The 23,089-nt window shown below is 40.9% G+C and overlaps 1 protein-coding gene across 1 annotated transcript in view; it reads left to right on the forward strand.

Annotated features, from left to right (window-relative positions):
- Positions 1–22,850, forward strand: part of LOC124717106 (ankyrin repeat domain-containing protein 65-like) — a 50,334-nt gene extending 27,484 nt beyond the window's left edge. The window contains exon 3 of the mRNA XM_047243816.1: positions 22,560–22,850. Within this exon, the coding sequence (XP_047099772.1) occupies positions 22,560–22,563 (4 nt within the window). The 3' untranslated portion in view covers positions 22,564–22,850. The remainder of the gene's footprint in view (positions 1–22,559) is intronic.
- Positions 22,851–23,089: the final 239 nt, after the last annotated feature.

Here is a 23,089-nt window from a genome sequence, read left to right on the forward strand (position 1 = left end):
TTGTGGAAGCACCCGACCGCGGCTGTGTTCTTTGATTTGGAGAAGGCTTACGACATCTGTTGGAGGGCGGGCATTCTCCGCACCATGCATACATGGGGCCTTCGTGGTCGCCTCCCTCTTTTTATTTGTTCCTTTTTAATGGATCGACAGTTCAGGGTACGTGTGGGTTCTGTCCTGTCAGACACTTTTCACCAGGAGAATGGGGTGTCACAGGGCTCAGTTTTGAGCGTCGCTCTCTTCGCCATAGCGATCAATCCAATAATGGATTGCGTCCCAGCTGATGTATCAGGCTCCCTTTTCGTGGACGATTTTACCATCTATTGCAGTGCACAGCGTACATGTTTCCTGGAGCACTGTCTTCAGCATTCTCTTGACCATCTTTACTCCTGGAGTGTCGCCAATGGCTTCCATTTTTCTGCCGAGAAGACGGTCTGTATCAACTTCTGGCGCTACAAAGAGTTTCCCCCACCGTCCTTACGACTCGGTCCCGTTGCTCTCCTATTCGTAGAGACAACAAAATTTTTAGGTCTTACATTTGACAGGAAACTTAGCTGGTCTCCACATGTGTCATATTTGGCTGCCCGTTGTACCCGTTCTCTAAATGTCCTCAGTGGTCTGTCGTGGGGAGCGGATCGAACCGTCCTACTTCGTCTATATCGGTCGATCATCCGCTCAAAGCTGGATTATGGAAGCTTTGTATACTCCTCTGCATGGCCGTCCATCTTATGCCGCCCTAACTCCATACAACATCGGGGTTTACGTCTTGCGATCGGAGCATTTTATACTAGTCCCGTCGAGAGTCTTCATGCTGAAGCCAGTGAATTGCCACTCACCTACCGGCGCGATATACTGCTTTGTCGGTATGCCTGTCGGCTACTGTCAATGCCCGACCATCCGTCTTATCGTTTCTTTCTTGACGACTCTCTCGACCGTCAATACGGGTTGTATGTCTCTGTCCTGCTACCCCCTGGAGTTCGCTTTCGTTGCCTCCTTCAACACCTTGATTTTTCACTCCCTGCAACCTTTAGAGTGGGTGAGAGCCACACGCCACCTTGGCTCCAGGCTCAGGTTAGCATTCACCTTGACCTCAGCTCTCTCCCAAAGGAGGTTACCCCCGGTTCGGTATACCACTCCCGTTTTGTCGAACTTCGTTCGAAGTTCATTAATATGACCTTCATTTATACAAATGGCTCTAAGACCAATGACGGTGTTGGGTGTTCTTTTATTGTCAGGGCACAAAGTTTCAAATACCGGCTCCATGGCCATTGTTCGGTCTTCACAGCTGAGCTCTTTGCCCTCTACCAGGCTGTTCTTTACATCTGCCGCCATCGACATTCTGCTTATGTCACCTGCTCAGATTCCCTGAGTGCCATCCAGAGCCTCAGTGATCCGTATCCGGTTCACCCTTTTGTGCACCGGATCAACGCTTCAGCAGCTGGTGGACGACGGTTCTCCGGTTAGTTTTATGTGGGTTCCTGGCCATGTCGGTATCCCATGGAACGAAGCTGCAGATGCCGCGGCCAAGGCTGCGGTCCTCCAGCCTCGGACAGCTTCTTGTTGTGTCCCTTCATCAGATTGTAGCAGGGTCATTTGTCGGCGCATTTTGTCGCTGTGGCATGCCGATTGGGCTGCACTTACAGACGACAAGCTTCGGGCCTTGAAACTCCTTCCCGCGGCTTGGACGTCCTCCTCACGCCCTTCTCAGCGGGAGGAGGTCATTTTGGCCTGGTTACGAATTGGACACTGCCGGTTCAGCCATCGCCATCTGCTGACGGCTGCGCCGGCGCCATTCTGCCCATGTGGGCAATTGCTGACGGTCCGCCACATTTTAATGTCCTGTCCGGATTTTAATACACTGTGTCTTGATCTTGGCCTGCCATGTACTCCTGATGCCATTTTAGCGGATGACCCAGGAGCAGCTGCTCGCGTTCTTCGTTTTATCAATTTGACAAACCTGTCTAAGGACGTTTGATTATGCTGTTTTTTTTTTTTTTCCTGTCTATGTCTTTTATAGTATTGTCCCTTTTAGTTGCTGTTTTAACCTTGTGCCTCGCGGTGCATTCCTAACTTAGTCTGGGCGCTAATGACCATTGTAGTTGTGCGCCCTAAAACCACAAAAAAAGAAAAAAAAACAGGTAGCCCTGCCTTTGATGGGATAGGTGGTGCTTGTGACCGGACTGGAGTAGGTGGTGGTGGGAGGATGTGTGAGATGGGTCTTGCATCTACGTCTGTTCCAGGTATATGAGCAATGAGATGAGGGGCTAGGGTAGGGGCAGAGCAGGGATGGACAAGGATATTGTGTTGGTTCGGTTGGAGGCAGAGTTCGACTGTGGGAGGGGTTTTGTTGCACCTGTCTTACTCAAAATCACCACTATACGGTGAGGACCAATCTATCCATTTCATAATATTGTCATTATTCCATCCTGGATTTTCTATTGTTTGATATTTCAGTCTACTTGTTGTGTTCTCGAATCTGCAGATTGCTAATTGCTTCCAATTCTGACAACGGTTTTTGGTGATTTTTCCCCATTGTGGTGCAATATTGGGTTTGTTCAACATTCCACCAGACACACACTTGTGTGTAGGGTAATCTATACTCAAACAGCAGCTGCCCACTCTTGTAAGGGATGTGGCAGTAGAAAAGTAATAAAATATTAACTGCTGTGTGAACTGTAATTGTCTGGAGGTTTGCTCAATAGTCAACCTACTTCTGTCTACTTACTCCACAAGCAACCATACGGTGCATGACAGAGGGTACCTTGTGCCACTACTAGTCATTCCTTCCTGTTCCATTTGCAAAAGGTGCAGAGGAAAATCAACTGTCTCCATGCCTCTGTGCGGCCCTTAATTTATATTATCTTGTCTTTGTGGGCCTTATATGAAACGTATATTGGCAACAGTAGAATTGTTCTGCAGTCAGCCACAAATGCTCTAAATGTCCTTTGTAGTGTTTCATGAAAAGAATGTTGTCTTCCTTCCATGGATTCCCATTTGAGTTCACTACGCATCTCCATAATATCTGTGTTTTGATCAAACATACCAGTAACAAATGTAGCACCACACCTCTGAATTGCTTCAATGTCTTCCTGTAATCCACTACTGAGCTGTATGTTGTTAGATGCTCATTCCATTTCATATCGCTTTGCAACATAACATGTGTATTGAACAGCACTATATTCAGACATTAAAGAGTTGTGTTTCTTACTCATATGTGTTTAACTTACATTTTCTGCATTTAGAACAAGCTGCCATTCAACACACAAAATAGAAATTCTGTCTAAGTCATCTGCATCCTCCTTCAGTCACTCAATAACTCTTTCTGGTACAGTACAGCATTATCGGCAAGCAGTCATGACCACTGCTCACCCTGTCCATCAGATCGTTAATATATATATAGAGAACAAGAAGGTCCTATCACACTTCCCTGGAGCACTCCTGACAATACATGTGTCTCTGATGGAACAGTTGTCACCCAGGCTCTGTTAGTTAAAAGTTTTTGGGACTCTCACATATGTGAGAACCTGTCTGCACGTTACCTTCCATCCACATTACGGCTGATACTGAGTGAGAAAAGAGTAAGCTGAGTTTTGCACTGGCAATGTTTTCAACGTCTGTGACGATTTGTGGAAGAAGCTTTTCTCTCTTGTGGAAATTTTCTATATTTGAACTTAGAATATACTTAAAAATGCTGCAGCAAATCGATGTTAAAGGTATTGGTCTGTAGCATCGCGGGTCTGTCCTATTACCCATCTTGTACACAGGAGTCGCATGACATTTCAAATGTGCTGGGTGAGAGATTTGTCATAAATGCAAGTTAAATAAGGGGCCAGTACCTAAGAGTACTCTCCCTAAAACCAAGTTGGGGCTTTGCCCAGCTGTGGCAACTTTGTTTTCAGTTGCTTATCAGCATCAGGGATACTTGTTTCTGTGTCCCCCGTACAGGAGTCTGTAAAATAGTACGTCTGCACAGTCTTCCTCCGTGAATGATTTTTTAAATGCTAAATTTAGAACTTCAGCTTTTCTTTTGCTGTCTTCCATTGCCACACCAGTCTGGTCAGTGAGTGACTGATTAGAAGCCTTAGTTTAGTGATAGGACCAGAAATTTTCACAAAAAATTTAGCCATCAGTTGCAAATATGTATTTATTTTGCTTTATTTACATATAAAAATGCAGTAAATGAAGCAGGTGAAAAGGAATATAAACATCTCAAAAATGAGATTGACAGGAAGTGCAAAATGGCCAAGCAAGGATGGCTGGATGACAAATGTAAGGATGTAGAGGCATATATCACTAGGGGTAAGATAGATACTGCCTAGAAGAAAATTGAAAGAGACCTTTACAGAAAAGAGAACCCCCTGTATAAATATAAAGCCCCCCGATGGAAACCAGTCCTAAGCAAAGAAGGGAAAGCAGAATGGTGGAAGGACCACATAGAGGGTCTACCAATGGCAATGTACTTGAGGGCGATTTTTGGAAATGGAAGAGGACATACATAAAGATGAAATGGGGGATATGATACTGCATGATTTGACAGAGCACTGAAAGATTTAAGTCAAGAAAGGCCCCAGGAGTAGACAACATTCCATTAGAACTACTGATAGCCTTGGGAGAGCCAGCCATGACAGAACTCCTCCATCTGGTGAGCAAGATGTATCAGACAGGTGAAATACCTTGAGACTTAAAGAAGAATATAATAATTTTAATCCCAAAGAAAGCAGGTGTTCCAATACTTGTGAAAATTACCAAACTATCAGTTTAATAAGTCACATTTGCAAAATACTAATGTGAATTCTTTACTGATAGATGGAAAAACTGGTTGAAGCTGACCTCGAGGAAGATCAGTTTTGATTCCGTAGAAATGTTGGAACACGTAAGGCAAAACTGACCCTACAACTTATTTTTGAAGATAGATTAAGGAAAGGCAAACTTACATTTCTAGCATTTGTAGACTTAGAGAAATCTTTTGACAATGTTGACTGGAATACTCTCTTTAAAATTCTTTAGGTGGCAGGAATAAAATACAGGGAGCAAAAGGCTATTTACAATTTGTACAGAAACCAGACGGCAGTTATAAGAGTTGACGGGCATGAAAGGGGAACAGTGGTTGAGAAGGGAGTGAGACAGAGTTGTAGCCTATCCCCGATGTTATTCAATCTGTATATTTAGCAAGGAAACAAAAGAAAAATTCGGAGTAGGTATTAAAATCCATGGAGAAGAAATAAAAACTTTAAGGTTCGCCGATGACACTGTAATTCTGTCAGAGACAGCAAAGGACTTGGAAGAGCAGTTGAACGGAATGGACAGTGTCTTCAAAGGAGGATATAACGGAATGGACAGTGTCTTCAAAGGAGGATATAAGATGAACATCAACAAAAGCAAAACGAGGATAATGGAATGTAGTCGAATTAAGTCGGGTGATGCTGAGGGAATTAGATTAGGAAATGATAGTAGTAAAGGAGTTTTGCTATTTGGGGAGCAAAATAACTGATGAAGGTCAAAGTAGAGGATATAAATGTAGGCTGGCTATGGCAAGGAAAGCATTTCTGAAGAAGAGAAATTTGTTAACACTGTGTATTGATTTAAGTGTCAGGAAGTCTTTTCTGAAAGTATTTGTATGGAATGTAGTCATGTACGGAACTGAACATGGACGATAACTACTTTAGACAAGAAGAGAATAGAAGCTTTCAAATTGTGGTGCTACAGAAGAATGCTGAAGATTAAATGGGTAGATTACGTAACTAATGTGGTACTAAATTGAACTGGGGAGAAGAGGAACTTAGGGCACCACATGACTGAAAGAAGGGATTGATTGGTAGGGCATGTTCTGAGGCATCAAGGGATCACCAATTTAGTACTGGAGGGAAGTGTGAAGGGTAAAAGTCATAGAGAGAGACCAAGAAATGAATACACTTAGCAGATTCATGAGGATGTAAGTTGCAGTAGTATCTCGAAGATGAAAGAAGCTTGCACAGGATAGGGTAGCATGGAGAGCTGCATCAAACGAGTCTCTGGACTGAAGACCGCAACAACAGAAACCGATTTCAATAAATTAATTAGTCATCTTCACGAGCATACAAAATTAGGGATATTCTGAAGATTAAAGAAACTTACTTAGTATTTGTTTAGCAGTCTTCTTCATAAAAGCATAATGCCATGATTTGCCCATAAATGTACATATTATATGTGATTATTGTAAAAACAGATTGACGGTTTACGGTAACTGAATCAAATCTATGTATCTGTTGTTCTAGCAGCAAGGAATGTGTATAAAAGCATTATACAGGGCTATTACAAATGATTGAAGCGATTTCATAAATTCACTGTAGCTCCATTCATTGACATATGGTCACGACACACTACAGATACGTAGAAAAACTCATAAAGTTTTGTTCGGCTGAAGCCGCACTTCAGGTTTCTGCCGCCAGAGCGCTCGAGAGCGCAGTGAGACAAAATGGCGACAGGAGCCAAGAAAGTGTATGTCGTGCTTGAAATGCACTCACATCAGTCAGTCATAACAGTGCAACGACACTTCAGGACGAAGTTCAACAAAGATCCACCAACAGCTAACTCCATTCGGCGATGGTATGCGCAGTTTAAAGCTTCTGGATGCCTCTGTAAGGGGAAATCAACGGGTCGGCCTGCAGTGAGCGAAGAAACGGTTGAACGCATGCGGGCAAGTTTCACGCGTAGCCCGCGGAAGTTGACGAATAAAGCAAGCAGGGAGCTAAACGTACCACAGCCAACGGTTTGGAAAATCTTACGGAAAAGGCTAAAGCAGAAGCCTTACCGTTTACAATTGCTACAAGCCCTGACACCCGATGACAAAGTCAAACGCTTTGAATTTTCGGCGCGGTTGCAACAGCTCATGGAAGAGGATGCGTTCGGTGCGAAACTTGTTTTCAGTGATGAAGCAACATTTTTTCTTAATGGTGAAGTGAACAGACACAATGTGCGAATCTGGGCAGTAGAGAATCCTAACGCATTCGTGCAGCAAATTCGCTATTCACCAAAAGTTAACGTGTTTTGTGCAATCTCACGGTTTAAAGTTTACAGTCCCTTTTTCTTCTGCGAGAAAAACGTTACAGGACACGTGTATCTGGACATGCTGGAAAATTGGCTCATGCCACAACTGGAGACCGACAGCGCCGACTTCATCTTTCAACAGGATGGTGCTCCACCACACTTCCATCATGATGTTCGGCATTTCTTAAAACCGATGGATCGGTCGTGGTGGAGATCATGATCAGCAATTCATGTCATGGCCTCCACGCTCTCCCGACTTAACCCCATGCGATTTCTTTCTGTGGGATTATGTGAAAGATTCAGTGTTTAAACCTCCTGTACCAAGAAACGTGCCAGAACTGCGAGCTCGCATCAACGATGCTTTCGAACTCATTGATGGGGACATGCTGCGCCGAGTGTGGGAGGAACTTGATTATGGCTCTGAGCACTATGGGACTTAACTGCTGTGGTCATCAGTCCCATAGAACTTAGAACTACTTAAACATAACTAACCTAAGGACATCACACACATCCATGCCCGAGGCAGGATTCAAACCTGCGACCGTAGCGGTCGCGCGGTTCCAGACTGTAGCACCTAGAACCGCTCGACCACTCCGGCCGGCGCGAACTTGATTATCGGCTTGATGTCTGCCGAATCACTAAAGGGGCACATATCGAACATTTGTGAATGCCTAAAAAAACTTTTTGAGTTTTTGTATTTGTGTGCAAAGCATTGTGAAAATATCTCAAATAATGAAGTTATTGTAGAGCTGTGAAATCGCTTCAATCATTTGTAATAACCCTGTATATAACAGATTTGAAGAAACATGGCACATAGTTCAAATATCTTAAAGGAATGGATCAGTTTTCACAGGTTATGAGAGATGATACCTAATTAAAATCGTACTTCACATAAATGTATAGCCAGCATCTAAAGATATAGAATACCCCTAATTTTGTGAGCTTCTGAAAATGACAAATTAATGTGTCAAGACTGATTAAGCATAACAAAAATATATTTGCAACTGATGGCTAAAAGTTATTGTGAAAAATATATACTACAGTTGCAGTCACGAATAAAATACTAGACCAATAAACCAGAATTTTCTCAGATTCTTGGCAAGATCATTTGCAAAGTAATGACAGTGGATGCTGTTGTATGCTTTGCACTTTTTATAAATACACATATTTTTAGTAAATTTTTGCTGTTGACAATTCCACATTCCTTTTTTTTATAATTGAGCATGGATGTAGTTCACTTGGTAGATCCTGTGGTATTGGTTTCACCAGCTTAACTTCGTTCACCATGTTGAGCCCCATCTTGGGATATTGCCCAAGTGTGGGGGACCCTTAAATGTAACATGGGCTATTCGTGAGAATGACTCATTGAAGATGCTCTTGCTGTCAAAAGATGGTCGTGTCTTTTATATACAATTTATGTAGTGGGAAAAATATACTGTGTGCACCCCGATCTGTGACTGTGCAAATGGTGCGTATGCAGTGGCATAACGCAGCTGCCGGGGTGAGGCACTAGCACTTGCTGGTCGTGGACATTCATGCCTTGGTGGAGCCCCTTAAAGGTGTCATGAATACCACAGAGAAAACAGATATACTACAATGTAAATGCTCAAGACAAATGAAGACTGTAACTCTTACGTATTAAGTTGAGTTCAGTGTGGTCAGACATATTGAATGATGTATTTGAAGGTATGTGTTATTGATAGTTGGGTCTGTCTTCACAATTGATGTAAATAGGTGAAAGAATACAGGAGATTGTCATTGAAGATATGCTCATCATTCAGTAGCTGGAAGTAATGAGACACTCTCTTACAGCATCACCCTATCTGTAGACAAAGTAGAAAAGAATACTCTTACAGCATCACCCTATCTGTAGACAAAGTAGAGAAGAATAAGTCTGTGCACAGCTGTGATTTGGAGTATCTGGACCATGATAACAAAACAAAAAGGTGACCGTATTTGAAGAAGAACATTAAAAGATAACCTGGGTGACATCATACTGACACTCTGTTGTCTACTCACAGTGTTACAGTTAAGTCGCCATATGCACACACGAAAAGGAAAGACCACAACCCCTACCAAATAGGACTATAGGGGATATTGAACATGTACAAAAAAGGGCAGTATAAATGGTGAGGGGGCTGTGTGAGCTGTGCAAGTGTGTAACAGAAATGGTGAATGACACGAAAACTTACTTACAATGATTCAAAGCCTAGTGTTAGCTGAAGAATTGAAAGTTATTCTTCACCCCCCCCCCCCCCCCCCCCCAATATTTGTCGCTTTCATAGGGACTGTGAGGACAGGATTAGACCAATTATAGAATGCACAGAAGCAGTTAAGTGGTCATTCATTGCAACAGGAAGAAAGTCTTTAACATTTGGTACCATGCTAAGTACCCTTTGCAATGCACTTCTCTTAGAGTATGCATGTAGATGCAGAATGACATTTGTCGTTTATAATAAGAGTGGATTTAGAATGTACTATGAAACTCACAACCAGTATCAGAACGAAAAAACTCTTAAGCACAATACTAGAAGTAAAAATAATTTCCATATACATGAAATGCATCCCTGTCTACGGTCAGATTGGAGTTTTATATTCTCGTGCAAAAGTGTACAGAATATGTTGTTGGTAGACATCAGACAAGAAACTGAAAAAAACCCAGATATTCAAAACAAAGTAAGAGTATCTTATTAGTCACTCCTATAATTTATCAGTATATTTGGACTTGGAGATGTAAATTCCATTAATGTTCACATTAAACAGTACTTTAACTTTTCCCACACGTAGAAAGCTATAGTGGTCTCTGATGTCAGTGGAGTTACATAAATGCTTAGTATGAAGTAGTGATTAGAAATGAAGGTGAGTATTGTGAGAGAAAGAGCTGTCTCCTATCAGTTTTAAACAAAATTTTGATATCTTGTCTACAGTTCATTCACTGCAGTGTTTCAGTAAAAATCAACCATATGCAAAGTTTACGCAATGCAGTTTTTCCTCTGCGAAACCTTTAAAATTTCGTGCTATGTTTCACTTAATTTGATGCAGTGTAATAAGTATCAGCAGTAATAAAAAAGAATTCAGTTCTTTATCAAGTGAAGGTATCAGACTGGAAGATGTCACAGTCAAATTTTTTCACCTAATATTTTTCAAAAAATCTGACAATAAGTATTTTGTATTGCTCAGAACACTGTCTCAGCACAGGCACCAGCATTTAGTGAGCAGTACAGCCATAATAAAAGCAACCTCGGCACAGAAGTACATTTGTAGCAGCAAAAGGGATAATGTATCCCTTCACTGGTTACACTTCCCAGAAAAGTCTCTCCTTTGTGTGTGTGTGTGTGTGTGTGTGAGAGAGAGAGAGAGAGAGAGAGAGAGAGAGAGAGAGAGAGAGAGGGGGAGAGGAATAATGCTCTATTTATTTAAATGCAGCTTGTCAATGTAGGCATGTGAGTTTCAATCAAATGGAGTGCTGTACCACCATAAAAAGCATCGTTTTTAACTACTTGTATGAGCTCCTGTTTTAATATTATAGTGTTTAAGGTTGTGTAAAACTTTTCATTAAGTTTTGATATGCTTACCAGTGGTATGGTACATGGTGATGATTTTGGTTTAGTATCTAGGTTGAAAAGCTAATTTGTTATTTGCTTTTTTTGGTTAAAACAATAACTTAAATGCAGTACTTGAAATCTTTTAAAATAATGATTTTTGTTTGGGTCTTCAGTCAGAAGACTGGTTTGATGCAGCTCTCCAGGCTAGACTGCACAGCCCTGTTCACCTCTGTGTAACTGCCACAACCTACAACCATTTGAACCTGCTTATTGTATTTGAACCTAGGTCTCCCTCTACAGTTTTTGCCACCGTCATTGCCCTCCATTGTCAGATTGACAATTCCGTGATGCCTCAGGATCGTCCCATTGACCGATCCTGTCTTCTAGTTAAGTTGCGCCATAAATTTCATTTTTCCGCTCCTCTTTTCTCTACATACTTGTTTTTTATTTGATCTACCCAGCCAGCTGGGGTGGCCGAGCAGTTCTAGGTGCTACAGTTTGGAACCACACGACCGCTACGGTCGCAGGTTCGAATCCCGCCTCGGGCATGGATGTGTGTGATGTCCTTACGTTAGTTAGATTTAAGTGGTTCTAAGTTCTAGGGGACTGATGACCTCAGCAGTTGAGTCCCATAGTGCTCAGAGCCATTATTATTTTATTTATATATTTATTTTTTTTTCTACCCAACTAATCTTCAGTGTTCTTCTGTAGAACCACATTTCAAAAGTTTCTTTTCTCTTCTCGTCTGAACTGCTTATCACCAACATTTCATTTCCATATAAGGCTGCACTTCAGAAAAAGTCCTTTAGAAATAAATTCCTAACATTTAAAGTGGCCCAAGGTTTTCTACATCTATGTCTACAACGGTGCTCTGCAAATCACACCTTTTATTGATGTTCATCATATAATCTCTTTTCAAGACTATCCATTCGCTGAACTGTTCTTCCATATTCTGTGTCGTCTGACAGAATTAAAATGTCATTGGCAAACCTTAACATTTGTATTTCTTCCTGCTGAACTTTAACTCTCTTTACAAATTTCTCCTTGGTTTCCTTTACTGCTTTTTCATTGTAAAACTTGAATAAATTTGGTATAGGCTGCAACCCTGGCTTACTCTGCTCTCACCTATTCCGTTTCATGTTCTTTGACTCTTACAACTGCAATTTGGTTGCCATAGGAGTTGTCAATAATCTTTTGCTCCTTGTATCTTCAGAAATGCAAAGAGTTTAGTCCAGTCAACATTTTCAAAAGTTTTCTCTAAATTTACAAATGGTGTAAATGTAGGTTTGCCTCCTTCATACTACCTTGTGGGATTAATGGAGGGGTTGTTATTGCCTTGCATTTTCCTGGAACAAAAGATGATCTTACCCAGGATCAGTTTCTACCAGTTTTTCCATTCTTCGGTAAATAATTTGTGTCATTATTTTGCAAGCATGACTTATTAATCTGATTGTTTGGTAATATTCACACTTGTGACCACCTACCTTCTTTGGAATTTGAGTTGTTACATTATTCCCAAGTATGAAGATATTTTGGCAGTCTCACATACCTTAATGTGAAGTGGAATAATTTTTTTGTGGCTGGCTCACCTGAGGTTCAAGATAATTCCGAGGGAATGTTTTCTAGTCTGGGACCTTTGTTTCTACTAAGGTCTCTGGAAGCTAAAGCCAGACTATGAGCAGCAGCGCATGATGGGAGAGGCAACCAGGTGGGGGTAAGGAGGAGGCTGGGGTGGGGAAGGGGAGGGGTTTCAGAGTTGGGGTGCCAGTGGGAGCATTCAGTGATGAGGTGGAGAGAGGGTAGGGCAGCTAGGTACAGTTGGGAGGATGGCTGGTGGGTGGGAGAGAGACTGACTGCTTCAGAGTCTGAGCTATTTGGATCCTTCCCACCAACACCAGCTTTTCTGAATTGCACAGGTGGGGACTCTCCCTACAATATATTGTACGTTCCTGTAACTCTCCTGGCCTCAACCTCCATTAGTCATTGTCCTTACCCAACTAGCCCCTTCCCTGTTCCCATTCAAGCACTACACAGTCCTCTATTCCACCCACACAACCAGTCTTTTTACTTCTCTCCTTTTCTGCTACCCCCCTCTCTTGGACCCCACCCTTCGTCTAACCTCATGACAGTATCAGCTGCCCTACTGCATTTACTCGAATCTAAGCTGCACCTGAAAAATGAGACTCGAAATAAAGGGAAAAAAAATTTCCCGAATGTAAGCTGCACCTGAAATTTGAGACTCTAAATTCAAGGGGAGAGAAAAGTTTTAGGCCGCACCTCCAAATCGAAACAAAGTTGGTCCATTGTAATATGAGACACGATTTAGGTCGAATGAATGACGATACAGCTACAGTAGTGTGGTTCGAGTCGTAAGCTTAGCAGTTAAGCTTTACCAGGTAGCCATTGCTATGCGTCAGGCGCTCTGTCCGTATTTATACGGGTACCCTTCATTTTCACGTGCTTCGTCTGGTTTGAATCGATTGCTTATTTTGCTTTGATCCGATAAGTGCCGTTTTCTTTGTTATAGGTGTTCATGTCATTCTAAGCTGGAAAAAAAAAAAAAGGAATCGCCTCATTAGGAAGACAACGGCAAGAGACTGCTACTTGTTGTTACTTACACTGCTGCTTTCTTTGATAATGATCAACAAGAACCAAATAATAGACTGCGTATGATAGAACATGTTCTGAACGAGAGTTAGGTGAAAATTTTCTCCGTTTGAAAATCTTTGCGGCCGCTTCTTTAGTACATCAAATTCTGCACAGAAATTAGAATCATCTTAGATTTAAAAATCTAGTCAGTTGCCGTGCTTCATTTCTACTGTATCACTATTAGGCATAAGAATAATACGAATATAAACATGACACGATACGAGGTCTGCATGCAGGTCTTGCATGAAGCCTGACTCACTGGTGTTCTACATAGCAGTTGCAAGGATAACAGCAACTTTTATCTTCACATCAGTTGCAAATTTCTCTGGAGTACGTGAAAGAGGCCTGGAGACACTGGAAGGTTTCAGATAGATTATATAATGGTAAGACACAGATTTACGAACTAGGTTTTAAATTGTAAGACATTTCCACAAGCAGATGTGGACTCTGACCAGAATCTATTGGATATGAGCTGTAGATTAAAACTGAAGAAACTGCAAAAGGTAGGAATTTATGGGACTTGTAGAGTGTTTCAGAGAGAGCATTAAGGAACAGTTGACAAGAACACGGGAAAGAAATACAGTAGAAGAAGAATGTGTAGCTTTGAGAGACAAAATAGTGAAGGCAGCAGAGGATTGAAAGAGTAAAAAAATGATGGCTAGCAGAAATCCTTGGGTAACGGAAGATATATTGAATTTAATTGATGAAAAGAGAAAATATTAAAATGCAGGAAATGAAGCAGGCGAAAAGGAATACAAATGTCTCAAAAATGAGATCGAGAGGAAGTGCAAAATGGCTAAACAGGGATGGTTAGAGGACAAATGTAAGGATGCAGAAGCATATATCTCTAGTGGTAAGATAGATACTGCCTACAGGAAACTTAAAGAGACCTTTGGAGAAAAGAGAACCACCTGTGTGAATATCAAGAGCTCAGATGGAAAACCAGTCCTAAGCAAAGAAGGGAAAGCAGAAAGTTGGAAGGAGTATATAGAGGGTCTATACATTGTCAATGTACTTGAGGGGAATATTATGGAAATGAAAGAGGACATGGATGAAGATGAAATGGGAGATATACTACGTGCAGAATTTGACAGAGCACTGAAGGACCTAAGTCGAAACAATGCCCCAGGAGTAGACAACACTCCACTAGAGCTACTTATAGCCTTGGGAGAGCCAGCCTTGACAAAACTCTTCCATCGGTGAGCAAGATGTACAAGACAGGTGAAATACCCTCAGACTTTCAAGAAGAATATAATAATTCCAATCCCAAAGAAAGCAGGTGATGACAGGTGTGAAAATTACCAAACTGTCAGTTTAATAAGTCATGGTTGCAGAATACTAACACGAATTCTGTACAAACAAATGGGAAAACTGGTAGAAGCTGACCTCAGGGAAGATCAGTCTGGATTCTGTAGAAATGTTTGAACACAAGAGGCAACACTGACCCTATGACTTATCTTAGAAGATAGGTTAAGGAAAGGCAATTGTAGCATTTGTAGACTTAAAGTGTTTGACAATGTTGACTGGAATACTCTCTTTCAAATTCTGGAGGTGGTAGCTGTAAAATACAGGAAGTGAAAGGCTATTTACAATTTGCACAGAAACCAGATGGCAGTTATAAGAGTCAAGGGACATGAAAGGGAAGCAGTGGTTGACAAGGGACTGAGACAGGCCTGTAACCGATCCCCAATGTTGTTCAATCAAGCAATAAAGGAAACAAAAGAAAAATTTGGAGTAGGAATTAAAATCCATGGAGAAGATATAAAAGATTTGAGGTTTGCCAATAACATTGTAATTCTGTCAGAGACAGCAAAGGACCGGGAAGAGCAGTTGACTGGAATGGGCAATGTCTTCAAAGGAGGATATACGATGAACATCAGCAAAAGCAAAACAAGGACAATGGGATGTAGCCAAGTTAAATAAGGTATACTGAGGGAATTACATTTGCAAATGGGACACTTAAAGTAGTAAATGAGTTTTGCTATTTGGAGAGCAAAATAACTTCTGATGGTCGAAGTAGAGAGGATATAAAATGTAGACTGGCTATGGCAAGGAAAGCGTTTCTAAAGAAAAGAGAACTTTTAACATCGAGTATAGAGATAAGTGTCACAGTCTTTTCTGAAAGTATTTGTATGGAGTGTAGCCATAAATGGAAGTGAAAAATGGATGATAACCAGTGTAGATAAGAAGAGAATAGAAGCTTTCGAAATGTGGTGCTACAGAAGAATGCTGAAGATTAGATGGGGAGACCACGTAACTAATGAGGAGGTACTCAATAGAATTGGTGAGAAGAGAAATTTGTGGCACAACTTGAATAGAAGAAGGGATTGGTTGGTAGGACACGTTCTGAGGCATCAAGGGATCACCAATTTAGTATTGGAGGAAAGTGTGGAGGGTAAAAATTGTTGAGGGAGACTGTAAGATGAATACACTAAGCAGATTCAGAAGGATGTAGGTTGCAGTAGTTATTCGGAGATGATAGAGTAGCATGGAGAGCTGCATCAAACCAGTCTCCGGACTGAAGAGCACAACAATAACAAGTACAGTATTATCAATTAATAGCAGTTACTTAAATAAATTTTGTAATTGTACTCCTTATTTTGTATGATTTCTTGAATCTGTTTTATATGCTCAAAAATGCCTGGAAATTACCTGTGGTTCTGAAAGTAATGTAAATCTGTATTGGTAATGGCACATTGTCTCACATGTGCAACTCTAAATGTTCCACTTAGTTTTTCTTTCAACCTTTTTGGAGTTTCATTTTGTTGCATATTTTTTCTTTAATGTAATTATTTATTCTATATACACAATTCCACTTCATATTTTACGGAAAAGGAATCGGCCTTGCACACTGCTTGACTTCAGTCACACACCCCCCCCCCCTTTTTCTTTGTTTTATTAAAATTTTGCAATCTTTTCCCTCTGTGTGTGTGTCCTACAACTTGCCAAAGGATAACTCTGAAAGCTAACAAGTTTTCTTTCTTTTGTGTGTGCCTATTACTCAGCATTTCTGCTTTTCAATGATTGGTCCACAGTATTTATATTCTACAAACACTTTCTTATAAAATTTAACTGCCATTTTAATTGACTAAAATATTGCTGTTACGTGTGCTGTTTATAATCAACAAATGTAATTAATATAAATCAGCTCAACCTGGATACTGCAATAAATCCATCGCCATTTAGTACTACCTAAGTAGACCAAAACTTAATGAAAAGATCCCAAACGAGTGTCATAGGACCATCAATTTTCACAAGATATACAAATGCCATGCTGACATGCTGAATAAAGTCGAAAGTTCCTTGAAGCTTTTCGTGGATGATGCTGTTGTATGCCGAGAAGTCACAACACTACAAAATTGTACCAAAATGCAGGAAGACCTGCAGAGGACTGAATCTTGACTCAGGGATTGGCAGTTGACTATCAACATAAGCAAATGTAATGTATTGTACACAAATAGGCAGAAAACGGCCCGTTACCATTTGGTTACTCGATTGCAAAGCAAACACTTGAAGCACTCACATTCTAGGAGTAGGTGTGCAAAGCAATTCAAAGTACTGTTCACCAGTCTATGGCACTTACCACATAGGATTAACAGAAAAGAGAATGAGAAGATGTATCGATGTATCGAAGAGTGGCAAATTTCATCACTGGTACACTCCATAGGTGTGAGAGCTTTATGTAAATGCTTAACAAATTCCAGTGGCAGACACTCAAGAAAGGAACTGTGTGTCATAGAGAGAGTTACTGATGAAATTCCAAAAGTGTACATTCAGAGAAAAGTTTGGCAACACATTACTTCCTTGGATACATCTTGCAAAATAATAACTTCTTCCCACACAACATTAAAAAAAGGAAGACGGAAGGGAGAAAATGATAGACGTACCAGTGGTACCATCTGCTGCACACCGCAAGGTAGCTTGTGAATTATACAATTAGATGTGTATGTTTTTTAGTGAGGAAAATGTGGTAATTATTTTAGAGCAACAACAGCTGCTAACAAATAATTCGACTAGGGACAGAATAGACAACAAAACATAAGAGCATATCCAGTGCAAAAACTTCAGTACACCATGGGAGCTCATCAATTTAGCTATGGTCCAAATCATAATTATTACAGAAATACAACAAATTATGAGGCACTTTGTGCCATGACCACCCTCCTGCCCCCATGAATCTAGGATCTTGCCAAGTGGAGAGGCTTGCACACTTCAACAATACTGTAAGTGTAACCACAATGGAGGTGTACCTGTGCAGAGGCCAGACTAACCCACAGTTCAGGGCAGCAGCATTTTCGGTTGTTGCAGGGACAAAGGTCTGAATGAGTGACTGATATGGCCCTGTAACATTAGCCAACAAGGCCTTGCTGTGCTGGTACTGTGAACAGATGAAATCCACAGGAAACTACGGCTATTATTCTTTCACCACGGCATCTGATGGCATGCAGCTCTACTGTATGGCTTAATGATGATGGCATTCTCTTGGGTAAAATATCACAGAGGTAAAATAGTCAACCATCTGGATGTCATCATCAGGGAAAACAAAACTGGCATTTTGAACCTCAGAGTGTGGAATCTTAGATCCATTGATTGGGTAGGTGACTTAGAGAATTTAAAAAGGGAAATAAATAAGTTAAAGTTAGATCTAATGGGAATCAGTGAAGTGCAGCGGCAGGAAGGACGTGACTTCCGGTTATATCAGTACAAGGTTACACAGAATCAAACGGGAATAATGCAGGAGTAGGTCTACTCATTCTTAAGACAATAGGAACATGAGTTAACAGCCATGAACAGCATAGTGAATGCATTATTGTAGCTGAGCAGGCGATTTGGATGGGATTCGGTTAATGAAAAGGGGACATACAATTCAAGGTTTATTTCCCCAAAACAATTAATTAATTGTAATAAATTATGCTGTGGCTTACAAATTACAGTGATACAAACAAATCAAGCTGCTTACAATATGAGGTAATAAAAATGTTATATGCCACAGGTGAACAGAGAAACTTATTTGTGTCATTTGAATCACTTCCAAACAAACTGTTTACAATTTGATACATTAACAAATAATCATCGTGCATTAAACTACATACTTTCACCTAATACAGTTAAATTTTATAATGTGGAGCACAAATGTGTAATTTACAATTAAATTTTCAGTCGAAGTTACTCCTTCCTAGTGATAAAATTTTCCAAAGGTATCTCAATTAAAAATGCCCTAAAACCCTTAACACAACAACACATACATAACTAGCTCAAATAATAAAAATATGTACGACAAAGCCCAACATTTGGTTACTTACAAAAAGTTTGCTGATTTCAACAGCGCAGACCACATTCAAACTCTAGCCAACATGGGCCGCTTGCCGGTCAAAACATGTTACGACTGCGGCAGCGGGCAAACTTACATAGGTAATAAAAGAACACAGGCCACCTAGCAATCTTACCAAAATCAGTTTACACGAAGGAGGAAGAGGGGGGAGGGGGCAAACTTACTACTAAAATACAGTATAAAAGGATCTCCATTAATGACCAAATTCGGGATAGGCCCGGCAATATTGCACCTGAGCGCTAGTAGCCAAAATAAGGTTGACAAATACCAAGGTCTGACATCATCTTAGGGCTAACTGGCACAACAAATAAATAAGAGTAAAAGAACAAGCAAATGGCAATGCCCAAGAATTTAAATAGGATTAAGTACACACGGGGCTAAAATCAATTGCTAGCACCTTGCACATCGTCTTAGGCTCAATTGACACTACAAATAAATAAAGGTAAAAGAACAGGCAAATGACAATGCCCAGCAATTTAAATAAAAATAAGTAAGCACAAGGCTAAAATTAATTGCTAGCAACTTAACAAGCACACATAAAAATATCAGACTGCTGCCACATTACAAAACAGAACAGGCGTGCTCGCAGTCCCCAGCAAGCCAGAAAACCAATAACACACACTCCAGCAACTGAGCCAGCCTGAACACAGTAATTTCAACTCAGAATCAGGGTGCGTGAGCACACCGGGTCCACGCAAAACACACACTGCCAAATAATTCCCACCAACAGATACGGCTGCCCCCCCCCCCCCCCCCCAGGCGGGAAAACGGGGGCGACAACTGGGTACACACCAGCAGAAAACTCGACAACTAGACTCCGGCCAAAATGGAATCACGCAGAAAATATAAACAACAGCTGAAGTAAGGGGAAATAAACCCCGCCATGCAGAGCAAACACACAGAAAGCCTGCCTTGCAGTCCTTACAACTCCTGAGTGCGGAAACCCAAGTGATATCGTGGCACCCTTTTCAGAGGCAGAGAACCTCGAGTGATCGCGAGCGGGGATCCATCAGTTGTCCACTCCAGCACGTCACCAACACGCCACACCGCCCAATGGCCAAATCAACCAGGTCCGCCAACAACAAGACCACACCTCTGTGCCGGGGCGGAAGGCAAAATACCGCCAGCTCGGTGTGAATCCAATTGCCGAGCCGAGCGAGCTCACCCCCCATGAAAAATGATCCAGAGGGAGCAGCTGCCTCAGCACCTGTGCAGGCCGAACCTGACGGAAACAGAAATAGAATTCGCTATCGATAGTGCCGGATACGCAACGGGCCAGAGAAATGGCACAGTACCCAAGATAGACACAAAACTAAGACCGACCACAATAGTACAAGTTTATACACCAACTAGCTCTGCAGACGATAGACACAAAACCAAGACCCACCACAAGAGTATGAGTTTATACATCAACTAGCCCCACAGACGGTGAAAAGATTGAAAGAATGTATGATGAGATAGAGGAAATTATTCAGATAATTAAGGGAGACAAAAATTTAATCGTGATTGGTAGCTGAAAATCAGTAACAGGAAAAGAAAGAGAATGAAAAACAGCAGGAGAACATGGACTGGAAGAAAGGAATGACAGGGTGGCCATCTCATAGTATGTTGCACAGAGCATAATTTGATCATTGCTAACAGTTTAAGAATCATGAAAGAAGATTGTACATATACAAGAGACCTGAGAACACTGGAAGATTTCAGACTGATTGGACAGTGGTAAGACAGAGCTTTTGAAACCAGATTTTAAGGTGTAAGACATTTCCAGGAGCATATGTGGAGATTGAATCTGAATAAATTGCTGAAAGGTAGGAAATTAAGGATGTGGGACCTGGAAAAATTGAAGAAACCCGAGGTGGTTGTTTAGAGTTTCAGAGGGGGCATCAGGTGAAAATGAAATGAAAAAGAGGAAAGGAATACAACAGAAGATGCATGTGTAGCTTTAAGAGATGAAATAAAGTATGCAGCAGAGGATTACGTATGTATAAACGCAATGCCTAGTAGAAATCTTAAAAAGGCAAGGCATAGTGAAAATTTCTGGACATGCAGAAGACAGTGAATTTAACTGACGAAAGAAGATAGCATAAAACTCAGTAAATGAAGCAGGCAAAAGATAATACAGACGTTTAAAAAATAAGACTGACAGAAAGTGCAAAATATGGTCAGATGGCAAACCAGTACTAATCAAAGAAAAAAAGGCTGAAAGGTAGTAGGAATACATTGGGGATCTTTTTAAGGAAAACAAAATTGAGGAAATGTTATAGGAAGAGAGGAGGAAGTACTGAAGATGACATGCAAGATATGACATTATAAAAAGCTGTGTCTGTATGTGTGGATGGATATGTGCGTGTGTGCGAGTGTATACCTGTCCTTTTTTCCCTCTAAGGTAAGTCTTTCCGCTCCCGGGATTGGAATGACTCCTTACCCTCTCCCTTAAAACCCACTTCCTTTCGTCTTCCCCCCTCCTTCCCTCTTTCCTGATGAGGCAACAGTTTGTTGCGAAAGCTTGAATTTTGTGTGTATGTTTGTGTTTGTTTGTGTGTCTATCGACCTGCCAGCACTTTCGTTCGGTAAGTCACCTCATCTTTGTTTTTATATATAATTTTTCCCACGTGGAATGTTTCCTTCTATTATATTGCATTTTTATGGTTTATTTGATTTAGTATAGTGTGGCCTGTTTTCTTTTGTTGGCCATATGTATGTTTATGGCTTAAGTCTTTTTCTGTTACGCTGGATGCTCATAGTGTTATTGTGTTCTGGTGTCTTATTGGCAGTTTTGCTGAATCGGTTGTGACTTTTGTTATCACTGTGAGGTTTCTTATTGTTAATATTTGGTTTAAGCAGTGTATTATATTTAAGGCTTCATTGTCTGGAGTAGAATAGTCTTCAGGGATGAGTCTCACTTCGAATTGAGCCCTGACAACCAGTAAAGAGGTGTCCGGAGATACCCTGGACAGTGGTGGGATTAACCCAACTGTGAGCTGACATATGGCCCAATAGTCAGGAGTGATGGTCTGGGGGTCACTTCTTTTCATAGCAGGACCCGTTTGGTTGTCACCCACAGTGCACTTGCAGCACAGTAGTACATTGACAATATTCTATGCCCCATTTTGTTGTCCTTCATGGCAAGCCATCCTGGGTGTACATTTCAATAGGATAATGCCCACTCGCCCACAACAAGAGTATCTGCTTCTTGTCATTGTGCTTACCAAACTCTACTTTGGCCAGCAAGGCCGCCGGATTTTTCCCCAACTGAATATGTTTGGAGCATTATGGGCAAGGCCCCTCCAACTAGCTTGGATTTTGACAACCTAATGCCACAGTTTGAAAGCATTTGGCATGGTATCCCTCAGGAGGACATACAACAACTCATATCAATCAGCGCCAAGAAGAATAACTGCTTGCACGATGGCCAGTGGTGAACCAATTCATTATTGACTTGCTCAGTTTGTGGAGCTCTTTCTCTTAGTAAATCATCCAGATTTTCTGAAATAGTAATCATTTGTTTGTCTGTAAATGTAAATGTATATCACATTGACTGATTTCTGTTCCATAAGATTCAAGTAAATCCATTAATATCATTTTCTTGGGATACGTAGTCACAAAGTCTATATTGAAATCTCCACACAAAATCAAGGTCACGTGTTAAGAACTGAGCCTAACATACCATCAAGTGTTGAGGGAGAAGCCATGTCATCTGAACTGGGAAATCTGTAGAGGCCTTATAATGAAAGTTTTCTTCCTGAATATTCAAAATGTCCTGCACGACCTTCAAATATTTGGTCTTTACAGTATTTTGGTACATCATATCGTTTGAATGAGTGATCCCATTTGGTAGAAATGGTAATTCCTCTCTCCAACTGTATTGGAATAGCATCTCAGCATACATATATCATAAATGTTTGAGACTTGAAAAGGTCTCTGGAACCATAGTTTCATTTGAGTTGTTGAATCTGTTTCTTCTTGCTCAGCCATAAGACATGTTTCAAATTAATGGTCTTTATTTTCAGCTGACTCCGCACAGTGCCATTTTGTGTTGAAGGTGTGAATTAATTTTGCACCTGAAGCTTCTCGGCAGATTAAAACTGTGTGCCAGTTCGAGACTCGAACTCAGGACATTTGACTTTTGCGTGCAAGTACTCTACCAACGGGAATATTACACCTTGTTGGACTGATTTTGTCACCGTGGAATGGGGAGCTTCCTGGATGTGCCTTGTGCCTATTAGCATATGCATGTAAAGAGAGGAAAAAATTATGTCTTTTAAATATTTTTACATTTATTAAAAGAGCTACAAAATTAATATTGTATTAATTTTTATTATTACTATTTTACTAATTGACTAGCTATGGAGAACATTAAGCTTCATTTATCATTCTGATGATTTTATTTTTTACTTGATCTCCTGTCTTTCCATCAAAACAATGTCTATTGTGATGTTCACCTATCCATTTTGCACTAGTTAGGCAAATGTCACAAAGTCCCAAAAGGCAGAGGAATCCTAACGTCATCGTCATTTTCATCTTCTGGACCTAAGTCCAT

This window comes from Schistocerca piceifrons, chromosome 9 (assembly GCF_021461385.2).
Source record: "Schistocerca piceifrons isolate TAMUIC-IGC-003096 chromosome 9, iqSchPice1.1, whole genome shotgun sequence".
Classification (NCBI taxonomy): Eukaryota; Metazoa; Arthropoda; class Insecta; order Orthoptera; family Acrididae; genus Schistocerca; species Schistocerca piceifrons.